This window comes from Anomaloglossus baeobatrachus, chromosome 6 (assembly GCF_048569485.1).
Source record: "Anomaloglossus baeobatrachus isolate aAnoBae1 chromosome 6, aAnoBae1.hap1, whole genome shotgun sequence".
Taxonomy (NCBI): Eukaryota; Metazoa; Chordata; class Amphibia; order Anura; family Aromobatidae; genus Anomaloglossus; species Anomaloglossus baeobatrachus.
The window spans coordinates 149,679,467-149,705,233 of record NC_134358.1 but is presented as its reverse complement, the minus strand read 5'-3'; the positions used below and the strand labels follow the sequence as shown (position 1 = coordinate 149,705,233).

General features: G+C 44.4%; 1 protein-coding gene across 3 annotated transcripts in view; it reads right to left on the bottom strand.

Moving 5' to 3' along the window:
• The window catches only part of CCDC178 (coiled-coil domain containing 178), a 705,487-nt gene that overhangs the window by 520,428 nt on the left and 159,292 nt on the right, over positions 1 to 25,767 (bottom strand). For all 3 annotated transcript variants that reach the window (XM_075316358.1, XM_075316359.1, XM_075316357.1), the window contains exon 10: positions 1,640 to 1,735. In XM_075316358.1, coding sequence (XP_075172473.1) covers positions 1,640 to 1,735 — 96 coding nt within the window. The remainder of the gene's footprint in view (positions 1 to 1,639; positions 1,736 to 25,767) is intronic.

Sequence of the window (25,767 nt, the reverse complement as noted above, 5' to 3'; positions counted from 1 at the left end):
GCAGCCAGGATTTAACCTGATTAACCTTAATAAGGACGGGACATAAGAGTAGGATCAGTGGGTACTGCTGCTCTTGTGACGCCCCTGGACTATCAGGTCGTCACAGAGTACTGCACAAGCTGCCCTTCTGTGCGGTATTCCACCTCCCTCTTGGTTCTGGGTGCCTATGTAAATAGTGTTGCCTCCAACAGCAAATCAAACCCTAGATACACCCTGCACCACACCCACCATGCAAACCAGTGGACGGCTTGAGTGGAATAGAGTCGACCGCTTGGGGGGTCAGGGAGGGTAGGTGAGGAGTGTAGTCAGTTAGACAGTGAGAGTTGAAGGAGAGTGGTTGGGAAGTAGCCCTCGAGCTGTGAGGCGCTCAGAGGAAGTCGGGAGCTGTGGCTCCTGGAGGAACTGTCTAGGTTGCAGACGGTGGTCTGGGCCTAGAGGAGTCGGACCCCCGGTCACAGGGGATTGTGGGCAGGTACCTGGACCTGTCGAGGAGGACAGTCGGCAGCCTGGCACTGTCACTGGTCCGGGATCGAAGACACGACGGGATACACGGACCCTAGGTCGGGGAGTAGCTTCAGGCAACCCGACAATTCACCTGAGGAGAACGGAACCTTTAAGATTTGTTCCCACCTGCTCCAGAATCGGGGCATTGGCGCAACGAGGGGTTAGGACTTTCCAATCCAAAACGGTCAAGAAAATCCCAAGTGTGAGCCCTGAGAGCAAGCTCCCATATTTAGCCGTAGTGGGGAGCGGGGCCCGGCAAGTTCCATACTACTGGGCCACCAAGTTGAAGTTAAACTAAGTGCCAGGAGGCAGGTCACGGATGACCAGGCAACACTATAGGGGACGGGACCCAGACGAGCTCCCCTCAGCGGCAGAGGTACCCAGAGACTTGGTTTACCCGATTGTCAGTGTCTGCTTATGAAATGAGTGAGTACGAGAGTGACCCCTGCACCCCACGGCACCCCTTACCGAGTCCCGGGGCATCCCACTACCCGTGGAGGGCTACGACATCTTGCTGCCCCACTTCATCACCCCGGGTACTCCCAACGGCAGCGGTGGTACTCCCCAAATTACCGTACACCACGGATGGCATCACGAACTATATATCAAGTCCCCTGTAAATACCCCCCTTTCATTTGAGTGGCCGCACGACCCCCCGGGTCCGGAGACCCTCGAGCCACAGCGAACCCGGATCCGACCAGCTCGGCTGCTTCCACAGGGGCGGCAAACTCTTACTGCAGATCATCCCATTGACCTGACTGTACCAGCTGTGGTAGCCGACACTGCCAATGTAACCAATGAAGAGCATGTGACACTCATACTGTGTCCTCTTCACTGTGTTCCCATCAGCCAAACAGTGATGGCCTTTAAAAAGGTGAAACCATCAATGTTGATGCCGTGGACAACCCATTTAACTTTGAAAACACATTTTTAGCTGCAATCACAATTCTGCGGACTTCAGAATTAAAATTTGGCAATATTGTTAACAGTTTCAATTTTTGTACAAAGATGACAAGCAATTTGCTGGATTTCCTACAGAATACAAATATACCGAACTTTTGGGCAGAGAAGTATGAAGGAGAGAGAAGATATATACATATGTATTATAAAAACATAACAAATATTATACAATTACCAAAATTTCAGCTTCCTTTGAAAGTTTAGAATAAATATTTGATAGTTCTTTGGATTTCTTTTCTTGATCATCCAGCTCGTACTTTAGTTCATTTACCTTCAAAGAATGAATGAGTAAGAAACTTATTATAACTCAGATCATATGCAATTCTAACAGTAGCGTATAGTTCTAACAATAAAATTAAAATAATATTAATATAATAATAATAATAATGCTCTTTTACAGCCATTTGAAAAAGTTTGGGAACCCCTATTAATGTTAACCTTTCTTCTTTATAACAATTTGGGTTTTTGCAACAGCTATTTCAGTTTCATATATCTAATAACTGATGGACTGAGTAATATTTCTGGATTGAAATGAGGTTTATTGTACTAACAGAAAATGTGCAATCTGCATTTAAACAAAATTTGACAGGTGCAAAAGTATGGGCACCCTTATCAATTTCTTGATTTGAATACTCCTAACTACTTTTTACTGACTTACTGAAGCACTAAATTGGTTTTGTAACCTCATTGAGCTTTGAACTTCATAGGCAGGTGTATCCAATCATGAGAAAAGGTATTTAAGGTGGCCACTTGCAAGTTGTTCTCCTATTTGAATCTCCTATGAAGAGTGGCATCATGTTCTCCTCAAAACAACTCTCAAATGATCTGAAAACAAAGATTATTCAACATAGTTGGTCAGGGGAAGGATACAAAAAGTTGTCTCAGAGATTTAAACTGTCAGTTTCCACTGTGAGGAACATAGTAAGGAAATGGAAGAACACAGGTACAGTTCTTGTTAAGCCCAGAAGTGGCAGGCCAAGAAAAATATCAGAAAGGCAGAGAAGAAGAAAGATGAGAACAGTCAAGGACAATCCACAGACCACCTCCAAAGACCTGCAGCATCATTTTGCTGCAGATGGTGTCAATGTGCATCGGTCAACAATAAAGCGCCCTTTGCACAAGGAGAAGCTGTATGGGAGAGTGATACGAAAGAAGCCGTTTCTGCAAGCACGCCACAAACAGAGTTGCCTGAGGTATGCAAAAGCACATTTGGAAAAGCCAGTTACATTTTAGAAGAAGGTCCTGTGGACTGATGAAACAAAGATTGAGTTGTTTGGTCATATAAAAAGGCGTTATGCATGGAGGCAAAAAAACATGGCATTCCAAGAAAAGCACTTGCTACCCACAGTAAAATTTGGTGGAGGTTCCATCATGCTTTGGGGCTGTGTGGCCAATGCCGGCACCAGGACTCTTGTTAAAGTTGAGGGTCGCATGGATTCAACTCAGTATCAGCAGATTCTTGACAATAATGTGCAAGAATCAGTGACGAAGTTGAAGTTATTTCAGCAATGATCCAAAACACCGCTCCAAATCTACTCAGGCATTCATACAGAGGAACAATTACAATGCTCTGGAATGGCCATCCCAGTCCCCAGACCTGAATATCATTGAAAATCTGTGGGATGACTTGAAGCGTGCTGTCCATGCTCGACGACCATCAAACTTAACTGAACTGGAATTGTTTTGTAAACAGGAGTGGTCAAATATACCTTCATCCAGGATCCAGGAACTCATTAAAAGCTACAGGAACGGCTAGAGGCTGTTATTTTTGCAAAAGGAGGATCTACAAAATATTAATGTCACTTTTATGTTGAGGTGCCCATACTTTTGCACCGGTCAAATTTTGTTTAAATGCAGATTGCATATTTTCTGTTAGTACAATAAACCTCATTTCAATCCAGAAATATTACTCAGTCCATCAGTTATTAGATATATGAAACTGAAATAGCTGTTGCAAAAACTCAAATTGTTATAAAGAAAAAAGGTTAACATTAATAGGGGTGCCCAAACTTTTTCATATGACTGTATATACTGGAAATTTTCCCTGTATCAAGATTGTGTATCATACATTAAAACTTATCAAACAAATCAGAAAATAGATGCTCCAAATTAACGAGATCAGATGAGCTTTCAATTTAGAGACAGGAGATGCGTATAGTGGGGATATCGTACCATACAGCTGGTGATAACCTTATAAAATCCCATGCAGCAGTAAGCTCCTGACAAAACTAACTGGTGTTAACAGGGCTTTGACAGTACAGAATGACTGTTCAAACAGTACAGGCTGTTGCGCTAGCTGGTGTGGACCCACTACACCATAAATGGGGCTTACTCTGAAAGGGCATGACTAAAGGGTGCTTTACACGCTGCGTCATCGCTAACAATATATCGTCGGGGTAACGTCGTTAGTGACGCACATCCGGCGCCATTAGCGATATCGCAGGGTGTGACACCATTGAGCGTTGATCAACGATCACAAAAACGTGAAAAATCGTTGCTCGTTGACACGTCATTCATTTCCTTAATATCGTTGTAGCTGCAGGTACAATGTTGTTCGTCGTTCCTGCGTCAGCACACATCGCTATGTGTGACACCGCAGGAATGACGAACATTTCCTTACCTTTGGCCGGCGGCAATAAGGAAGGAAGGAGGTGGGTGGCATGTTCCGACCGCTCATCTCCGCCCCTCCTCTGCTATTGGGCGGCCGCTTAGTGACGCCGCAGTGACGTCGCTATGATGCCAAACGCATCTCCGCCTTGAAGGAGGGATTGTTCGGCGGTCACAGCGACGTCGCACAGCAGGTATGTGCGTGTGACGCTGCCGTAGTGATAATGTTCACTACGGCAGCAATCACCACATATCGCACCAACGATGGGGGCGGGTACTATCGCTCGCAACATCGCTAGCAATCACTAGCGATATCACAGCGTGTAAAGCCCCCTTTAGTGTCTACAAGGTTTTCACCAAAGCATCTGAGGGTGAGGATGCACTGCGCGGTGGGTAGACACCAGGTACCACTTCAATGCAGTCCCTGGTATGGCAGCAGGCAAGACGGAGCAAGTAAAGGAGCTAGGCAGAACGGAGTCAATACAGAGACTTGCAGGACAAAGTTACCACTGGAAATTGACAGATAGAGGGAAAACAAACAGATGGAAAGGTATATTTAAATGATTGGCCCTGCCATGATGCATGAGTGCCTGTACTTGATTTGAACAGTCATTCTGTGATGATCAAGCTCCTTTAAGCATGGCGGTTCTTTATGTGCTGATCCATGTCCATTATGTCTCAAGGTAACATTCCATTGAAATGTTGATATGAGTATGCCCGTAAGGGAGGAAACACTGTTTCGGTGACCTTTATTTGGTTAACCCTTTCACGACCGGCCGATTTTTCGCTTTCCGTTTTTTTTTTTCGCCATTCTTTTTCTGAGAGACGTAACTTTTTTATTTTTCAGTCAATATGGTCATGTGAGGGCTCATTTTTTGCGGAACGAGCTGTACTTTTAAATGAAACCATCAGTTTTACCATATTGTGTACTAGAAAATGGCAAAAAAATTCCAAATGCTGAAAAATTGCAAAAAAAGTGCGATAGCACTATAGTTTTTGAGATATTTTATTCACTGTGTTCACTATATGGTAAAACTGATGTGTGGGTGTGATGCCTCAGGTCAGTGCGAGTTCGTAGACACCAAACATGTATAGGTTTACTTTTATATAAGGGGTTAAAAAAAAATCGGAAGTTTGTCCGAAAAAAGTGGTGCACGTTTTACGCCATATTCCGTGACCCGTAGCGTTCTCATTTTTCGGGATCTTAGGCTCAATGACGGCTTATTTTTTGCGTCTCGAGCTGACGTTTTTACCGGTACCATTTTTGCGCAGATGCTACGTTTTGATCGCCTCTTATTGCATTTTGCGCAAAAGTTGTGGCGACAAAAAAACGTCGTTTTGGCGTTTGGAATTTTTTTGCCGCTACGCCGTTTACTGATCAGATTAATTGATTTTATATTTTGATAGATCGGGCGTTTCTGAACGCGGCGATACCAAATGTGTGTATATTTTTTATTTTTTTAACCCTTTAATTTTCAATGGGGCGAATGGGGGGTGATTTGAACTTTTAGGTTTTTTTGTTTTTTTTTAATTTTTTAAAACTTATTTTTTTACTTTTTTTTTTTATTTTACTAGTCCCCCTAGGGGGCTATTGCGATCAGCATTCCGATCGCTCTGCAGTATCTGCTGATCACAGCTGGAAGGCTGTAAACAGCAGATACGCTGTCTTTCTCTTTTGCTGTGCCCCGGGCACAGCGAAAGTGAAACCAATTCATGTGTAGTACAGGAGTCATCACATGACCCTGTACTACCATGACAACTATCGGGAGTCACGTGATCGCGTCACGTGACTTCCGGTTTCGGCGGTAAGTAAAACTTTACCGCGATTGCGCTTATAATGGCGCTGTCATGTATTGACAGCGCCATTATAAGGGGTTAATCGGCACGAGCAGATAACGATTCTGCTCGTGCCTAGCAGGCACACATCTCAGCTGTGAAAATCAGCTGAGATGTGTGCCGATCGCGGCATGCTGCCGCCGGAGGACCGCGGGCAGTAAGATTATGTCATTTAGGACGTAATTTTACGGCCCGCGGTCGTTAAGGGGTTAATTATCTATTACACATTACTCTCACCCTTTAGTTAATGTGGTTTCATATTAATCCTGTTTTAGACTAGCAGCCTTTACCATCATCAGGTGGCGTTTTTGTGCAATTCTGTGTCTGGCAATAGTTTCCATCTTGGTTGCCCTTAAGGATGCTTTACACGCTGCGACATCGCTAACGATATATCGTCGGGGTCACGTTGTTAGTGACGCACATTCGGCGCCGGTAGTGACATTGCAGCATGTAACGGTAAGGAGCGACGTGTCAACAATCACCATTTTTGAATGATTTTGCGATAGTTGATCGTCGCTCCTGCCACAGGTACAATGTTGTTCGTCGTTGCTGCGGCATCACACATTGCTACGTGTGACACCGCAGGAACGATGAACATCTCCTTACCTGCGTCCACCGGCAATGAGGAAGAAAGGAGGTGGGCGGGATGCTACGTCCCGTTCATCTCCGCCCCTCCGCTTCTATTGGCCAGCCGCTTAGTGACGCCGCAGTGACGTCGCTATGACGTTGAACGCACCTCCCCCTTGAGGGATTGTTCGGCGGTCACAGCAACGTCACTGACAAGGTATGTGCGTGTGACCCTGCTGTAGCGATAAGGTTCGCTACGGCAGCAAGCAACAAATGTTGCACGATCGACAGGGGCGGGTGCTATCGCGCTCGACAATTGCTAGCGATGTTGCAGCGTGTAAAGCACCCTTTACTGTTTGTCCCTTGCTCACATTTATTATTAATAAATTATTCGTATTTCACCAATTACTCTTTTTTTTTTGGTTCCTTATTTACCAGGGGCCCTTTTATCATTCTTGTAATTTTGAGCTTATCAGTGAAGTTTTGGTTGGTTCTTAAAAAGGACTTGTCATCAGGTCAAAGGTGGCCAGTTTTTGCACCCTTGAGTGTTATATATATATATATATATATATATATATATATATATATATATATATATATATATATATATATTTTTTTTAATCAGCAATATGGTCCCAGAGATATGCAACTATTTAGTTAGTTCTATTTTTATAGTATTTACCAAGGGGACGTGGCTCAAATAATACTCTTAAGGGCTCGTGCGCACGTTGCATACTCACATGCATTTACGCTGCGTATTGCACTGCAGCGTAAATGCATGCGACCGGCGTCCCCTACACAATCTATGAAGATTGTGCATGAGACGTGCGCACAATGCTTTTATGAACGCAGCGATTTGGGTGCTAACATTTTGACCGAAATCCGTGCGTTCATAAAAACAGCATGTCTATTATTTCTGCGTTCTGGTTCCAGCTCCCACTCTGTCTATGGTGGGGGCAGCAGCCCGAGCGCATGAGATCGGCTTTTTTTTAACAAAAAATGGCATTCATTATGCAGAGTTTCTGCAGCGATTTGAAGAGCACATGTGCTGTCAAATCGTGCAGAATATTCTGCAGTTACGTGCGCATGAGCCCTAAGATGTGTTTTTAACTACCCCGTGTGTAAAGCCCCCTTGGTAAAAACCATAAAAATAAACAGTAAAAAAAAAATAGGCCCTTATCTGTGGAATTAAATTGTGGATTTTATAAAAAAGAAAACAAAGCAAAAACGGAATGTCCAGGGAAGCAGCAGGCATAGAGAGCAAAAAAGTGTCCCCTTTTGACCCGGTGACAGGTCCTCTTTAAATGCCCTTATAGGTATGAGAGAGATTCTTAGGCGGGCTTTGCACATTGCGACATCCCAAGCCGATGCTGCGATGTCGCACGCGATAGTCCCCGCCCCCATCGCAGCAGCGATATCCTTGTGATAGGTGCCGTAGCAAACATTATCGCTATGGCAGCTTCACATGGACTCACCTGTCCTGGGACGTCGCTCTGGCCGGCGACCCACCTCCTTATTAAGGGGGCGTGTCGTGCGGCGTCACTGCGACGTCACACGGCAGGCGGCCAATAGTAGCGGAGGGGCGGAGATGAGAGGGATGTAAACATCCCGCCCACCTCCTTCCTTCCGCATATCCTACGGAAGCCGCGGTGACGCCGGTAGGAGATGTTCCTCGCTCCTGCGACTTCACACACAGCGATGTGTGCTGCCGCAGTAGCAAGGAACAATGTCAGACCGTTGCGTCAGCGTAATTATGGATTACGCCGACGCTGCACTGATGATACGATTACGACACTTTTGCGCTCGTTAATCGTATCATCGAACCTTTACACACTACGATGTCGCATGCGATGCCGGAAGTACGTCATTTTCAATTTGACCCCACCGACATCGCACCTGCGATGTTGTAGTGTGCAAAGCCCGCCTTAGAGGAAAGACAGAGACAAATCCCACTATATGAAAAGAATGTCAAAATGATGATTAAATTATTACAGAGGATATGGAGGTATAATTTAAACCTCTGCCTTAAGTTAGCACAATAATAAGAGACACTCAAGGTACCATACTGTGCAAAAACAAGGTAGCAGGGAACAAGTGTCAAACTGGGTTCAGGAGGAGACAATTAAAAATATACTAAATACACATGAAGTGACCACACTAATAAATGTCAGAACCTCTGTGGTATACCGGTATGAAGAAAAATACCTAGGATGCAGAACCTTGATCTTTAAAGGCAATCGGTTAGCGGTTTGACAGCACAGGATGGGAGAGGTCTGCAATAATATGTTTGGATAGGCTTTTAGCAGCATCAAAAATAGAATAACAGCCTCATGAACCAGTATCAACATAAGTTTATGAGGGATCAGTCATGTTAGGCTAATCTGATCAGCTTCTATGTGGAGGTATGTTCCAGATTGGACCAGGGAAACACGGTGGATGCTGTGTCTGTGTCTATGGACTTTTCAAAGGCATTTGATACAATGCCAGACAAAAGGTTGGTACATAACATTAGTATATTGGGACTAGGTGAAAATAAGTGTAACTGGGTTAACAACTCGTTCAGTGATAGGAAACAAAGGGTGATTAATAAGGAACACACTTGGACTGGGTAACAGTGGCATACCACAGTAGTCAGTATTGGGCCCTCTGCTTTTTAGCATATTTATTAATGACCTTATGGGGGACATACAGTGCAGAATGAATTACAATATTTGCAGATAATACTAATCTCTGTTGGGTTATCAACACAGAGGAGGATCATTTATTATTACAAAAGGAATTATGGAAGCTGGAGGTTTGGGCAGAGAAATGGCAATTGAAGTTTAATGTAGATAAGTTTAAGGCTATGCACTTGGGCAGTGGAAATAAAATGTATAACTATGTACTAAATTGTAAAACACTGGATAAAATTGTCACTGAAAAAGACTTGAGTGTATGGGTGGATAGCAAACTCAACTTTAGTGACCAGTGTCAGACAGGTGCTGCCAAGGCTAATAAAATAATGGTATGCATCAAAAGAGGCATAAATGCTCATGATGAGAATATAGTTTTGTCTCTATATAAGTCATTAGTGCAGCCACACTTAAAATACTGTGTACAATTTTGGTCTCCGGTATACAAGTAGTGCATAGCTGAACTTGAGCGGGTGCAGAGAAGAGGAAGCAAGGTTATTAAAGGAATGGGTGGACTGCAAAACCAAGACTGATTATTAAACTTGGGGATACTCAGTTTGGAAAAATGAAGGCTTATTATAATGTAGAAAAATACAGTGTGAGGAGGCAGTACAAAGATCTGTCTACTGATCTTTTTACACCTATTCCTGTGACAGGGACAAGGGGCATTTACTATGACTAGAAGAAGAAAGGTATAATTGAGGCACCCCTGAGGCTCAGGTCGCCAGAGGGTACTGCACTCCACTTAGAGTGTAGTGCTGTTCATGGATCCAAAGGAAGTCGGTACTGGTTTCATCATATACAACCCATATACAACCACATACACACATGGGTTGCCCCTTCCCTACTGAGGACTGGACTAGTGTCGGGTACCAAAGGGTTTGCAAACAGTGTGGCATTTACAGGATGCCATTACAACTGGGGCCCCAATCCACTAGCTTAGGAACTGGGTGGAGGGAGGGGCAGCCACCAGGGGGAGTTTAGGAGTCACACACAGTAATTTAGAGAGTTCTCCAGCAGGAGTGACAGTGAGCGGACGTCTTTCCCAGTAGCTCCTGTGGGACATAGGTGTTTAACGGTCGCTGTGGAGGTTACCGTGTCAGTTCTTCCGGGACCAGCGCAGTTCAGGGTGCAGCACCCTAGGGTGGTGTAATTCCACATTGCATCACCAGATTCTGCCGGACGGAAAGGTTCCATGCTTCTTCGACCACCCAAGTTTCCAGAGCCAAGTGGCACCTAGGACTCCCGGGACTCGATCACGGTCAAACTCAAGGGGATCCACGCTACTGGCATAGGGAACAGTACTCTACCTAGTATGGAAGGGACTCTAAGTGCTTCAAGACACAGGGACCTGCACTAAAAAGCGCAGTGAGGAAGGGCCCACAGACTACCGGACCGGTCCTGACCTTTCACCGTTCCGGGATCGACCTGAGCCCATCATGGCAGTGACCAGTGTGAACGGGTTGGCAGCTGAAGTTAAGAGTAAACTACACCCTGAACCCGCAGAGACTGTGTTGGTTCGTCCTTACCAGCGTCGCCGCCCAGTGCTCAGGCGCCAACGGCCGTTAGCTCTCATCCTCATCCACCCGGGGCCCACTCTGCCTGTGGGGAGCGTAACAATCCCGGCTGCCATAACACCTGCCCCGGCAAGGAATTCTGCAGCGGCGGCTACTCCCTGGCCGCATACCACAGGTGGTGTCACGACAAACTCTTCCAATATCCCCGCTTCCCCCACCATTTACTGTACGCCTCGGGGCAACAGAATCGGGCAAGGCCACCCATGACATTGCTTGACCCAACCCGCGAATGCCCGGCAACGAGCAGGTTAACCACCTGCTCAGTGGGGTGCTACATAATCATAATCACAGAAGCAGATTCTTTACTGTAACAGCAGTGACACTATGGAACTCTCATCCACATCACGTTGTAATGGTGGATTCACTACTAAAATTCGAGGGGGACCTGGATTCTTGAAAAATATATTGCTGGTTATGGGCAGTAAATTTTGTGATAGGGTATTGATCCAGTGAGCTAGTCTGATTGCCCTATGTGAAGTGAAGCAAGGAAGGATTTTTTCCCATAATATGGAGCTCTTATTGTCTGCCCATGAAATTTTTGCCTTCCTCTTGATCAACATGTTAGGCTATAGGCAAAAAGAGAGGGGATCCAGTACATATGAAAATGCCATAAATCAAATAAAAGTTTCAATTCACAGATTTATTCCATTTGTACTATAATATAAAAATGAGATTTTTAGCAAACAATTGATCATTTTTTTGAGCCACCCCTGCTACGTCATGGTAAATCTCAATCTGGAGGTCCTACGCTATATTTTATATTTCATTGTGCCATGCGGCCCCCTAGATAAATTAAAAGCAGAACCATATGGCAGCACACATACCTGTAACCTATATATAACCGCTTCCATGTCGCAAAAAGAGGCAACTGCGGATAAATGGCAGCCTAGGTCCCAGCATGTGCAGCAGACGCCACATACACCAGGACTTTGTCAGAACTGACCTTCACAGTGTCAGACCAGCAACCATAAATAAAGGTGGAACAGACCTAAGTATGGTTCTTAATTAGCAATGCCAGTGAAAGGTTACTTCAGCTGCGTCCAAAACGCTGCGTTGTACAGTACAAGCATAATGGATGGGATTTCTAGAAATCTTGTGCCCACTATGCTTCTTTTTTCTGCAGTAAACACTAACCTGCGGTGGGTGTTTCTAGACTGCAGCATGTCAATTGTTTGCTGCGGAATTGCCTGTGTCCTCCATAAGGAGAACACAAGTGAAAGACCACCGCACACTTAACCCAGATTGTGGACACAGTCAGCTGCGGACTCCTGCGATCTCCTGCTGAGGAGACGCGCAACCCCGCAGGTTAGGACCCACTGCGTTCTGAATGCAGCGGGTCCTGATCATGGGCACGTACCCTTAGGGGTACTTTGCACACTATGACATCGCAGCTGCGATGTCAGTGGGGTCAAATCGAAAGTGACGCACATCCGGAGTCGCTGTCGATATCGTAGTGTGTAAAGTGTTTTTGATACGATTAACGAGCGCAAAAGCGTTGTAATCGTATCATCGGTGTAGTGTCCGACATTTTCATAATTGCGCGGCAGCAACGGTACTATGTTGTTCCTCGTTCCCCTACGGCAGCACACATCGCTGTGTGAGAAGCCGCAGGAACGAGGAACATCAGCTTACCTGCGTCACCGCGGCTCACGCCGGCTATGCGGAAGGACGGAGGTGGGCGGGATGTTTGCATCCCGCTCATCTCCGCCCCTCCGCTTTTATTGGCCGCCTGCCGTGTGACGTTGATGTGACGCCGCACGACCCTCCCCCTTAGGAAGGAGGCGGGTCGCCGGCCAGAGCGACGTCGCAGGGCAGGTGAGTGCATGTGAAGCTGCCGTAGCGATAATGTTCGCTACGGCAGCGATCACAAGATATCGCTGCTGCGACGGGGGCAGGTACTATTGAGCTCGGCATCGCAAGCATCGGCTTGCGATGTCGTAGTGTGCAAAGTACCCCTTAGAGTTTGGTGAAACATTTTCCTTATAAATTTATTCATTTTTTTTACACAGGAAATTGTAGAACATCTGAACATAAGTATTTAATAATTATTACTACATGTGACTAGTGACTAATATGTCAAGATTGAGTTCTTGTGTGAAGTGCTTTCAAATATTTGCCATTTGCATAGTTCTTTTCCTTTTTAAATAGCTAAAGCATGTTTTGATGCATGTGACATCTGAACTCTGAGCTAATAATATATGAATATTATATGGCCTAGCTATTACTCATGAGTATTTGTGTCTACAGATGAGCCATCTTGATCGGTTAAGGATCGCCAAATTAAAAATCATACGATCCTTGGCTGGTTCAGTTCAGGATCGGAAATCCGAACACTTGACCCAAAAGTAGTCAATATTCGGTTTTGTTTGGTAAATGTTCGGTTTGCAAAACCTATCGTTTCCCGTCCCCTGATTAGCAAGGGAGATCACTGTAAAAAAAAAAAAAAAAAAAAGGAATCAAAAAGGTTAAAGCAGGACATACTTACCAAGTCTCCCCACAGCTATAACACTACTTCCGGGGCCGCTCATTATCCATCATACATATTCACTGCTTTCCCCACCCACCGGTGTTATTGATTGGCTGCAGTCAGACCCTGCCCCAGAAAGCATCTGTGATTGGTTGGAATCACAGACACTGTCTGAGTCCTTATACTGGTGTAAAATAAATTAACAAAATGTCGTAGGATAGGTCCCCCAATCTCGTGATACCCAGCACAGATAAAGCCCAGGCTGCAGCCTCCAGCCATGTGCTTATCTTGGCTGTGTATCAAAATAACCGCATGTGTTTTTTTTTCTTTTTTTTAAATTACTTAAATAAACATTTTTTTTTAAAAAAATAGCATGCAGTCCGCCCCAATTTTTATACCCAGCCAAGATAAGCCCAACAGCTGGGGGCTGGTATTTCCAGGCTGGGGAGACTCATATTTATTAGGCCCCCCAGCCTAAAAATAGCAGCCTGCAGCCGCCCAGAATTGCCGCAGCCTGGCAAAAAAATGCATCAAAACCGCATCAGAGCGCTTGTGGTTCTGATGCGGTTTATTTGCAAGGAGGTGTAGACTGGGTGCAGGAATATAGTGTAAAAATTTTAGCATCTTTTGGCAAAAAAAATGCACCAAAACAGTTTTGACGCCGTCTCAGTGTAGTTTTCTGCCAGGAGGTGCACATATGGTGCTGAAATGTGTGCACCAGATTTCAGCATCAAAATTGCACCTCCTGGCAGAAAACCCACATCAAAACAGCATGAAAACCGTTTTTGTCTATTTTTCTGCTAAGAGATGCAGATTTGTTGCTGAAATTTCTACAGCATATTCCTGCATAGGGAAACCTTGTTTGGATTATGGCAGTCCTGGGTGTTTGGGGGACAATATAGGGGTGAAAGAGGGTGTTTTTTCTATTCTGTTTCAAATAAAGAGTTTTTTCGATGTTTGTGTTTATTTACTTTAACTTACAGATTAGTAATGGGGGGTCTCATAGACGCCTCCCATTACTAATATAGGGCTTAGTGGCAGCGGACATTAACCCCTTATTACCCTGATTGACATTGCACCAGGGCAATCGGGATTAGCCAGGTAAAGCGCAGGGATTGTTGCATCTAATGTCTGCGACAATTCTGGGTGGATCCAGGCTCCTATTTTTAGGCTGTGGAGGCAATAACCATGAGCCTCCCCAGCCTGAGAATACCACCCCACAGCTGTCAGCTTTATCTTGCCTGGGTTTCAAAATTGGGGGGGACCACACGCTGTTTTTTTTAATTTATTAATTTACAGTCATATGGAAAAGTTTGGGCACCCCTATTAATGTTAACCTTTTTTCTTTATAACAATTTGGGTTTTTGCAACAGCTATTTCAGTTTCATATATCTAATAACTGATGGACTGAGTAATATTTCTGAATTGAAATGAGATTTATTTTACTAACAGAAAATGTGCAATCTGCATTTAAACTAAATTTGACAGGTGCATAAGTATGGCCACCCTTATCAATTTCTTGTTTTGAACACTCATAACTACTTTTTACTGACTTACTAAAGCACTAAATTGGTTTTGTAACCTCATTGAGCTTTGAACTTCATGGGCAGGTGTATCCAATCATGAGAAAAGGTATTTAAGGTGGCCACTTGCAAGTTGTTCTCCTATTTGAATCTCCTATGAACAGTAGCATCATGGGCTCCTCAAAACAACTCTCAAATGATCTGAAAACAAAGATTAATCAACATAGTTGTTCAGGGGAAGGATACAAAAAGTTGTCTCAGAGATTTAAACTGTCAGTTTCCACTGTGAGGAACATTGTAAGGAAATGGAAGAACACAGGTACAGTTCTTGTTAAGCCCAGAAGTGGCAGGCCAAGAAAAATATCAGAAAGGCGGAGAAGAAGAATGGTGAGACCAGTCAAGGACAATCCACAGACCACCTCCAAAGACCTGCAGCTTCATCTTGCTGCAGATGGTGTCAATGTGCATCGGTCAACAATACAGCACACTTTGCACAAGGAGAAGCTGTATGGGAGAGTGATACAAAGGAAGCTGTTTCTGCAAGCACGCCACAAACAGAGTCGCCTGAGGTATGCCAAAGCACATTTGGACAAGCCAGTTACATTTTGGAAGAAGATCCTGTGGACTGATGAAACAAAGAGGCAGAGGAACAATTACAATGTTCTGGAATGGCCATCCCAGTCCCCAGACCTGAATATCATTGAACATCTGTGGGATGATTTGAAGCGTGCTGACCATGCTAGGCGACCATCAAACTTAACTGAACTGGAATTGTTTTGTAAACAGGAATAGTCAAATATACCTTCATCCAGGATCCAGGAACTCATTAAAAGCTACAGAAAGCGACTAGAGGCTGTGATTTTTGCAAAAGGAGGATCTACAAAATATTAATGTCACTTTTATGTTGAGGTGACCATACTTATGCACCTGTCAAATTTAGTTTAAATGCAGATTGCACATTTTCTCTTAGTACAATAAACCTCATTTCAATTCAGACATATTACTGAGTCCATCATTTATTAGATATATGAAACAGAAATAGCTGTTGCAAAAACCCAAATTGTTATAAAGAAAAAAGGTTAACATTAATAGGGGTGCCCAAACTTTTCCATATGACTGTAAATAATTTAAAAAAAAGTTGCATGCAGTTTCGCTTATCTTGATACTCAGCCAAGATAAGCATACACTGTGGGCTGCAGCCTGGAGCTGTGTGCTTCATCTGTGCTGGTATCAATATATGGGGGGACAGCATGCCATTTTTTAAATGTATTTATTTATTTTACACCAGTATAAGGATGCAGACAGCGGAGTTGGACAATACGCAAAAAATTATCAAATGGATAAAATATTAATTCAATAATTGTACACACAGTGTATACAAAAATATATTAATTGAGTGTGTACAAAGCAAATGCAGGACATGCTCATACGATTGCTAGCCTATTCTCTCTATGCTCATATTGTGGTTCAGCACAGATTTTACTACAGAGAAAACTTTGTTTAGAAAGCATGAATTTGTGTAACTCAGCTGAAAAGTTATTTTTTTCCTCGTAAAGCTTTAAAAAGTTCCACTGTGAAGTGGAAATGATTGCTTACTGCATGTAATGCCTCTTGTTCTGTGCCCTAATTTAAATTAGTTCCCAGTCACAGAAGATGCTGTGGCTGCTTTTTTATCCTTCACAGCCAGATGATAGAAAACGTAAGCCGATCACTTGTAACTTCCATCTCGCCTTATTATGGTACTAAACACGTCGTGGGTTACTGAAATTGCCTTCAACCTTGCACTTATCATATGTTCTTCGACATATGCATTATACAGCAGTTTAACTATGTAATATGCTGGCACAAACAAAAGCAATGCAGGAAATACAAAGATTTATCCTATTAGCTTGTACTAATTAACTCACTTATGAGGAGGGATTTTGCCACGTTAACAGTGACAATGGGTAAATATACCTTCAGATAAGCCTGACATAATACCATAGTTATTTCATAGAGATTACTTCATTGAATGAAAAATATTCATTGTAAAACAAATTACAATGAACAACACAAGCATCAGTAAAGCCAGCTTTACACGTTTCAATATCTCATATGTCGTGCGATCGCATTTGCGATCGCACCCACCCCCATCGTTTATGCGGCACGGGCGATTTGTTGCCTGTGTCGCACAATGCTGTAACCCCCCCGTCACATGTACTTACCTTACAAACGACCTCGCTGTGGGCGGTGAACATCCACTTCCTGAAGGGGGAGGGACGTTTAGTGTCACAGCGACGTCACACAGCGGCCGGCCAATAGAAGCGGAGGGGCGGAGATGAGCGGGACGTAAATATCCCGCCCACATCCTTCCTTCAGCATTGCCGGCGGCCGCAGGTAAGCTGCAGTTCATCGTTCCCGGTGTGTCATACGGAGCGATGTGTGCTGCCTCGGGAACAATGAACAACCGGACGTTCGATTTTTAGAAAATGAGCGACGTGTCAACGATGAACGAGAAGGTGAGTATTTCTGCTCGTTCATAGCTGTCACACGCTACGATATCACTAACGATGCCGGATGTGCGTCACTTGCGACGTGACCCCGCCGACATCTCGTTAGATATATCGTAGCGTGTAAAGCCCGCTTAAGGATGAATACTCAGATTAGTAAAGGATGGGTGTCCGGGAGGGGTAAGGTTCCACATTCTATCGAGCAGCCTGTCTTCTCAAAAGCAGGGCCCTTCGTCATCTCAAAAGTAGTCTCCTACTATCAATTAGAGTCCTGGTGAATTGTTAGAGAATTAAATTAGATGCTAGAATGTGAGCTGTGGGATAAGAGTTGCCCATAAACAGTTCTTGCACAGGGTCTCTCTACTGTCTGTGTAGGGGTTGTATCTGCTGGTGTCACACTGTGTAAGAGACAATGGTTTATTGGTAGATTTCTCTACTGGCTGAATTTGAACATCTCTTTTACTTCAGCTATACACCATATTTTTTGGACTATAGGTCGCACATTATTCTAACACCAGGTTTAGACAGCAGAAAATGGGAAAAACATTATTATTTAACAGCCTTCAGCTCGATCTCGAGCTATGGCGACTTGATGGATGAACGCTCTGAAGGAAAATCGATCTCTTGCAAGCCTATATGTCCACCAGGATCTCCTCCGCCGTTATCTTGATTGTATCAAGCCATTCGGTTGCTGGTTTTTCTATTCTTCCGACCATTCTGTCTTTCTCCAGTGATTGTTCTTTTTGTATGATGTATCCAAAGTAGGCAAGTCATAGCTTGGTGAATCTTGCTTCAAGTGACATATCTGGCTTGATTTGTTCCAAAATAGTTTTTTTTTTCTGCTTGCCATCCATGGTATTGTTAGAATCCCTCTCTAGCACTACAATTCAAAGGCAATGATTCTATCTTATTTCTTTATTGTCCAGGTTTCCCATATATAGTTACTACAGAAAAGACCAGACTATGTAGGAGCCAGTGAAATGTTGCTCGATTTAAATACCTTGTCCAGTGACTTCTTGTTGATTTGCCCATAGCTATTCTCCTATGGACTTCCGGTGTCACCGCTGCATCTTGAGTGATTATTGATCTGAGTAGGTTGAAGTCCTTAACAACGTCCAGTTCGTTGCCGTCCATCTCAAATGAGTCCTGGTCATTCTGGCAATAGTCAATATCTTTGTCTTCTTTGTATTGAGTAGGAGTCCCATGTTCGAGCTTTAAAAACAATGTAACACTCTGTAATAAGTTCTTCATCCTATCTATGCTTGTTGCTATCAATGTTTTATTGCCTGCATATTTAAGATTGTTGATGATTCGTCCCGCAAGTTTGATTTCTCTTGATAATATTTGTTATTATTGTGCCTTGCTTATATAGCGCTATTAATGCCACAGCGCTTTATAGACACTATCATCCCTGTCCCCATTGGTGCTTACAATCTAAATTTCCTGTACGTATTTGGAGTGTATGCGAAAACCGGAAGAAACCCACGCCAACATGGGAAGAACATACAAACTCCTTGCAGATGTTGTCCTTAGTGGAATTTGAACCCAGGACCTCAACACTGCAAAGCAGCAGTGCTAACCACTGAGCCACTGCCAATAATAGTCTAAAGCGGGCTTTACACGCTACGATTTATCAAACGATATATCGTCGGGGTCACGTCGTTAGTGACGCACATCCGGCATCGTTTGACATATCGTAGCGTGTGACAGCTACGAGCGAGTGTGAACGAGCAAAAATACTCACCTTATCGTTGCTCGTTGACACGTCGCTCATTTTCGAAAAATTGAACGTACGATTATTCATTGTTCCCGAGGCAGCACACATCGCTCCGTGTGACACACCGGAAATGATGAACACAGCTTACCTGCGTCCCGCCGGCAATGCAGAAGAAAGGAGGTGGGCGGGATGTTTACGTCCCGCTCATCTTCGCCCCTCCGCTTGCATTGGCCGGCCGCTGTGTGATGTCGCTGTGACGCCGAACGTCCATCCCCCTTTTAGGAAGTGGATGTTCGCTGCCCACAGCAAGGTCGTTTGGGAGGTAAGTACGTGTGACGGGAGGTTACGACTTTGTGCGACATGGGCAAGAAATTGCCCGTGCCGCACAACCGATGGGGGCATGTAAAGCAGGCTTTACGCAGTTAAATGATTCAACTTAAAGGGGTTCTCCAGACAAAATGGAAAGTTCACCAGTGGCTTACAACTACAAAAAACAACAGAATACGTGATACTCACCTACCGTCTGTGCGGTCTTTGTTTACACAGGGAGAGGAGATGTTACTATTACACCAGCATCACAGTTAGGGTCTGTGATTGGTTGTAGTTGTAAGACGTCTTCAGCAGTGCCTCCATCATCTGATGACACATTGTTCAAGTCACCTGATTGCTTCAACCAATCACAAACCACAGTAGTCCTTCTGCTGGTAAAGAAGTAAAGTCTCCTCTCCCTTTATAATTGCAAATCACAGAGCAAACTAAACTGGATACAGGTGGGTATGGCTAGGTAACACTTAATTTTATCATTTTTCTTAGCTCCAAGACACTGATGAATTTATCATTTTGCCTGGACATTTTCTTTAAAGGGAACCAGATTTGTCCCCCTATAATCTGCCGCCACCACCACCAGTAAGCTCTTATATACAGTGTTCTAGAATGCTGTATATAAGTGCCCAGGCCAATCTGTATAACGTAAACAACACCTTTATAATACTCACCTGTGGGGTGGTTAGGTCCAGTGGGCATCGCTTGTCTCGGGTCTGGTGCCTCCTCAATCCTGTGCAGTCACTGTCCTCCTTCCCAGATCCATGAGAATGACATGTCCTACGTCATGCACACACAGGCCTCCATTGTGCTTCTGCCCAAGAGCAGTTTGTTCTGCCTTGCTGAGGGAAGATCAAAGTATTGTAGTGCGCATACATGGGCCATCTTTGACCTTTTCCCGCACCTGCACATCACAGCACTTTAATCAAGTGCGCATGCACAGGAGCTCAATAGAAGCCTCTATATGCATCACGTAGGATGCTATGAAGGAGGCTGGTGATGGAAGGAAGAGAGGAGGTGCCAGACCAAAACCAGCGGCGCCCAACGGACCCGACCGCCCCCAGGTGAGTATAATAAAAGCTCTTTTTTTATGTTATACAGAGCGGCTTGTGCACTTATTGTCAGATGACGATCAGCTCTAAACTCGCTGATTGGCTTTTATGAACCCAGTTTTAATTCACATATACTGGTAGTTGTACGAAACATTTTCAACTTGCCTTTACCACAACCCTTGCAATTTGATAAATTAATGTATAAAACTATATCATGGTAACCACATTAACATAAAATCTCACTAGTTATTCCCGAACTTGGCAATAAACTGTTAATGTTCCATTAATATAAATATTCATCTACTAGAACACCATCCACCACATGATGGAAGGACAAACTAAATTAACCATGGGTCTTTTCCTTTACAAAGTTAATGTTATTTCAACAAGTCTGTAGAAATGCAGAACAGAATTTATATTTATTTACAGCTAATATGAAATTATCAATCCAAAACTCAAATTTAATGCTTGAAGGGAAGTTCATTCCGTTGAGCTATGCACTTAAATTAGTAGTCGGCAGTCATTCTGTTTCTTTTTTTTTTCACAACAGATTGCGGTACTGAATTTACATGAAACATTAACATTTAAACAGTATCACTACCACAAATACTGCTTGAGTAAATCACGCAGATTATACACTGGACATTCACTCTGCTTCATTACCGTATACTGGTGTGTAAAGAGATTAACATAATCCCTGGCAAATGAGTAAACAAGTCAGAGAAGGTCATTTATGCTTTTGGAAGAAAAAAAAATGCATGCTCAATCATCAGCTGCTCTTCTCACATTCATTTCTGGGAAAACCATTACATTTTAGAAAATACCCAAAACAAGTTCAAGAAGAAATGTACAAATAGGTTTCAATTACAAAAAATGGTTAGGGCATGATGAAAGCTACCAGTTGAATATGAAATGCTTTTCCGGAAGTGGGACATATACTATATTTTTCATTTTATAAGACGCACCGGATTATAAGACGCACCTCACATTTAGAGGAAAAAAAGTAAGAAAAAAGATATGGGGTCTGTTTCATAATCTGGTGGAGTCTTACCGCTGTGCTGGGGCTGTAGGCTCTGCTCTGTCCTGGCTCTGCTGTGCGGGTCTGCTCTGTCTTGGCTATGCTCTGCTCCGTGTTGGCTCTGCTCCATGTTAGCTCTGCTCTCTGCTGGCTCTGCTCTGTGCTGTGGGCAGTGAGGCACGGGTTATGCTAAAGATGTCGGCAGTGAGGGCTTCAAAGAAACAGCACCCAGAGGCAGTGCAAGTAAACATGAGATCTTGAGCCGAGAGCTCCATCTGCGCATGCGCACACTCTGGGTGCCATTATTTGAAGTCCTCACCACCGACATCGTCAAAATGGCTCGTACCTCGCCGGTCGCCGTACACAGCAGCTCTGCTGGCTGCAGTACAAAGCAGCTCCGCCGGCCGCCGTACACAGCAGCTCCGCCGGCTGCCGTACACAGCAGCTCCACCGACCGCTGTACACAGCAGCTCTGCCAGCCGCCTTACAAAGCAGCTCTGCCGCCCACCTTACATAGCAGCTTCGCTGGCCTCAACACAGAGCAGCTGCTGGCCGCCGTACAGAGCCCCTGCCTCCTGTGACCCCTCTCCATCACCCCCCAGTAAGCTACATTCAGATGTTAAGACGCACCACTCATTTTCCTCCCAATTTTTTGGGAGGAAAAGTACGTCTTGTAATCCGAAAAATGTCCAACAAAGTCAAAGACATCAATCTTCTCCATAATAAACAATGACCCTTAGATAATGTCACTAGAGAACCACCAATACTGGCAGTCAATTGGGGGAAATTAAGTGACCCAATGGTGCCAAATTCATTTACGCAGATGAAAATTGTTTGTACACGTCTGTTAATATAAGAAAAACCCACAACCCAAAATAACTTGAAACTAACAAAACAAAGTATTCAAATCAAATAAGATTTACTGGATGTTAAGTAATAAAAATTAGACATTGCTTTTGAACTTTGCTTCTGCTGCAAAATGTAAAAAAAAAAAAAAAACTTGTGAAAAACGATGGTACCCTTAACATAATATTCTCTTGCACAACTTTTAGAGGTAATCACTGCAAACAAACGATTTCTGTAACTTCCAAAGAGACTTCTGTACTATGTACTGTACTGTACTGTACTTCTGTACTTCTGTACTTCGGTACTATGGTATTTTGGCCACTCGTCAAGAGCAAACTGCCCCAGCTGGCTCAGGTATGAAGGTGCCTTCTTCAGACTCCAGATTTCAGCTCCTTCCACAAATGTTGATTAGGATTTAGGTCAGGGTTCATAGTAGGCAACTTCAGAATAGTCCAATGCTTTGGTCTTAAGGCCCTGTCACACACAGAGATAAATCTGCGGCAGATCTGTGGTTGCAGTGAAATTGTGGACAATCAGTGCCAGGTTTGTGGCTGTGTACAAATGGAACAATATGTCCATAATTTCACTGCAGCCACAGATCTGCCAAAGATTTATCTCTGTGTGTGACAGGGCCTTTAGCCAATCTTGGCTGTTCTTAGTTGATGTTTGGGTGATTATCCTGTAGGAGGACCCATGACCTGTGACTCAGACCAAGCTTTTTAGGAAATACATTTTGCTCCAAAATGCCCCGAAAGTCTCGAGATTTTATTGTACCCTGTACAGAGTCAAGGCACTTTGTGCCAGATGCAGCAAAGCAGCCCCAGAATATAACCAAGCCTCCTCCATATTTCACAATAAGTTCAATGTTCTTTTCTTTGTATGCTTAATTATTTGCATGTGTTGTGACCTGCCAAAAGACTCTAGTTTTGTCTCATTCAACATTTAAAGGACTTTTCCCCAGAAGATTTGTTGCTTGTCAATATGCATTTTGGAAATTCCAGTATCACTTTTTTATGATTTGCTTTCAACAGTTGTTTTCTTCTTAAGGCCCCGTCACACACAGAGATAAATCTTTGGCAGATCTGTGGTTGCAGTGAAATCATGGACATATTGTTCCATTTGTACACAGCCACAAACCTGGCACTGATTGTCCACAATTTCACTGCAACCACAGATCTGCCACAGATTTATCTGTGTGTGACAGGGCCTTTAGTCATCTTCCATGAAGTCCATTTTAGCCAAAACAGAGACAAATGATGTGATTTGACATTGATGTACCTTGAGCTTGTACTTAAAGGGGTATTCCCATCTCCAAGATTCTATCCAAATATGTAGTAGATGTAATAATAATAATATTTGCAAATATGTCCAATTAGAAATGTTAGTATAGTTCTTCTGATTCGCTATGTTATTTACCTCATGTGCTTGGCATTGCAGGAGCTTAGGTATGCATGGTTATGACCACTCATATAGTGACAGTTAGACAGTAGTGGTCATAACCATGGATACCGCAGCTGCTGCAATGCCCTGCACACGAGATAAGAGACATGGCTAAATCAGGAGAACTATTCTACATTTCTTATTGGAGTAATTTGCTCATAATATTATTATTACACCTACTACATATTAGGATAGGATCTTGGAGATGGGAATACCCCTTTAACCTCTAATTTCTTTGGAAGTTTTTCTGGTCTCTTTTGTTCTTATTGGTATTATCCGTCTCTCAATTTGTCATGAAGTTTCCTCTTGCTGCCAGGCCCAGGCAGGTTGGCAATAGCCCCAAAGACCATAAAGCACCACTCCAGCATTTTATTTTAATTTGCCTGCTGGAGTGGTGCTTTAAATCTAAGTCCCCAGCCCTGGTCTTATGATAAAGGCTGCTTTACACACAGCGACATCGCTAGCGATGTCGCTCATGAAAGCACCCGCCCCCGTCGTTTGTGCGTTACGGGCAAATCGCTGCCCGTGGCGGATAAAATCGCTGGTATCCATCACACATACTTACCTTCCTAGCGACGTCGCTGTGGGCGGCGAACAACCTCTTTTTTAAGGGGGAGGTTAGTTCGCTGTCACAGCGACGTCACACAACGGCCCCCCAATAAAAGTGGAGGGGCGGAGACCAGCCACATTAACAACACGCCCACCTCGTTGCCGGCAGGACGCACGTATGTTGTTGTTAGTCGTTCCCGGGGTGTCACACGGAGCGATGTGTGCTGCCTCAGGAACGACAAACAACCTGCGTCCAGCACCAGTAACGATATTTGGGAAATGAACAACGTGACAATGATCAACGATTAGGTGAGTATTTTTGATCGTTAACACTCGCTCATAGGTGTCACACGCAATAATGTCACTAACGACGCAGAATGTGCGACACAAATTCCGTGACCCCCGACGACATATCGTTAGCGATATTGTTGCATGTAAAGCCCCCTTTACCCCCTTCATTTGTTATTGGCGTTGCTCCTGTTGGTCTTTGGCAGTTTGTGACCTGCCGACTGCTCTAGTGTTTTTATGGAAAGAGCTGAAGGTCACAACTCAATGTAAGTCTGTGAGAGTCTGAATGGCACGTCATCACAATTTCTCTGTGGTGCAGCCTTAGGGCGGCTTTGCACGTTGCGACATTCCAGGTGCGATGTCGATGGGGTCAAATCGAAAGTGACGCACATCCGGCGTCGCTTTCAATATCGCAACGTGTAAAACCTTTTTGATACGATGAACGAGCGCAAAAGCATCGTTATCGTATCATCGCTGCAGCCTCCGACATTTCAATAATGCCGATGGTGTGACAGGTACGATGTTGTTGCTCGCTCCTGCGGCAGCACACATCGCTGTGTATGAAGCCGCAGGAGCGAGGAACATCTCCTTACCTGCCGCCGGCTGCAATGAGAAGGACGGAGGTGGGCGGGATGTTTACATCCTGCTCATCTCCGCCCCTCCGCTTCAATTGGCCGCCTGCCGTGTGACGTCACTGTGACGCCGCACGACCCGCCCCCTAAGGAAGGAGGCGGGTCGCCGGCCAGAGGGACGTCGCACGGCAGGTATGTGCGTGTAAAGCTGCCGTAGCGATAATAATCGCTACGGCAGCTTTCACTAGATATTGCACGTGCGACGGGGGCGGGACTATCGCTGCAGTATCGGTAACACATTGTTACCGATGTCGCAACGTGCAAAGCCCGCCTTAGGGGTGCTTTACATAAAGCGAAGTCGTTGGGGTCACGGAATTTGTGACGCACATCCAGCCGCGTTAGCGATGTCGTTGCGTGTGACACCTATGAACGATTTTGAATCGTCGCAAAAACGTGCAAAATCGCTAATCGGTGACATACCCCCCTATTCCCAATTATCGTTGCTGCTGCAGCTACGATGTTGTTCGTCGTTCCTGCAGCAGCACACATCGCTATGTGTGACACCGCAGGAACGAGGATCCTCACCTTACTTGCGTCCTGCCGGCAATGAGGAAGGAAGGAGGTGGGCGGGATGTTAGTCCCGCTCATCTTCGCCCCTCCGCTTCTATTGGGTGGCCGCTTAGTGACGTTGCAGTTATGCCGCACGAACTGCCCCCTTAGAAAGGAGGCGGTTCGCCGGTCACAGCGACGTCGCTAGACAGG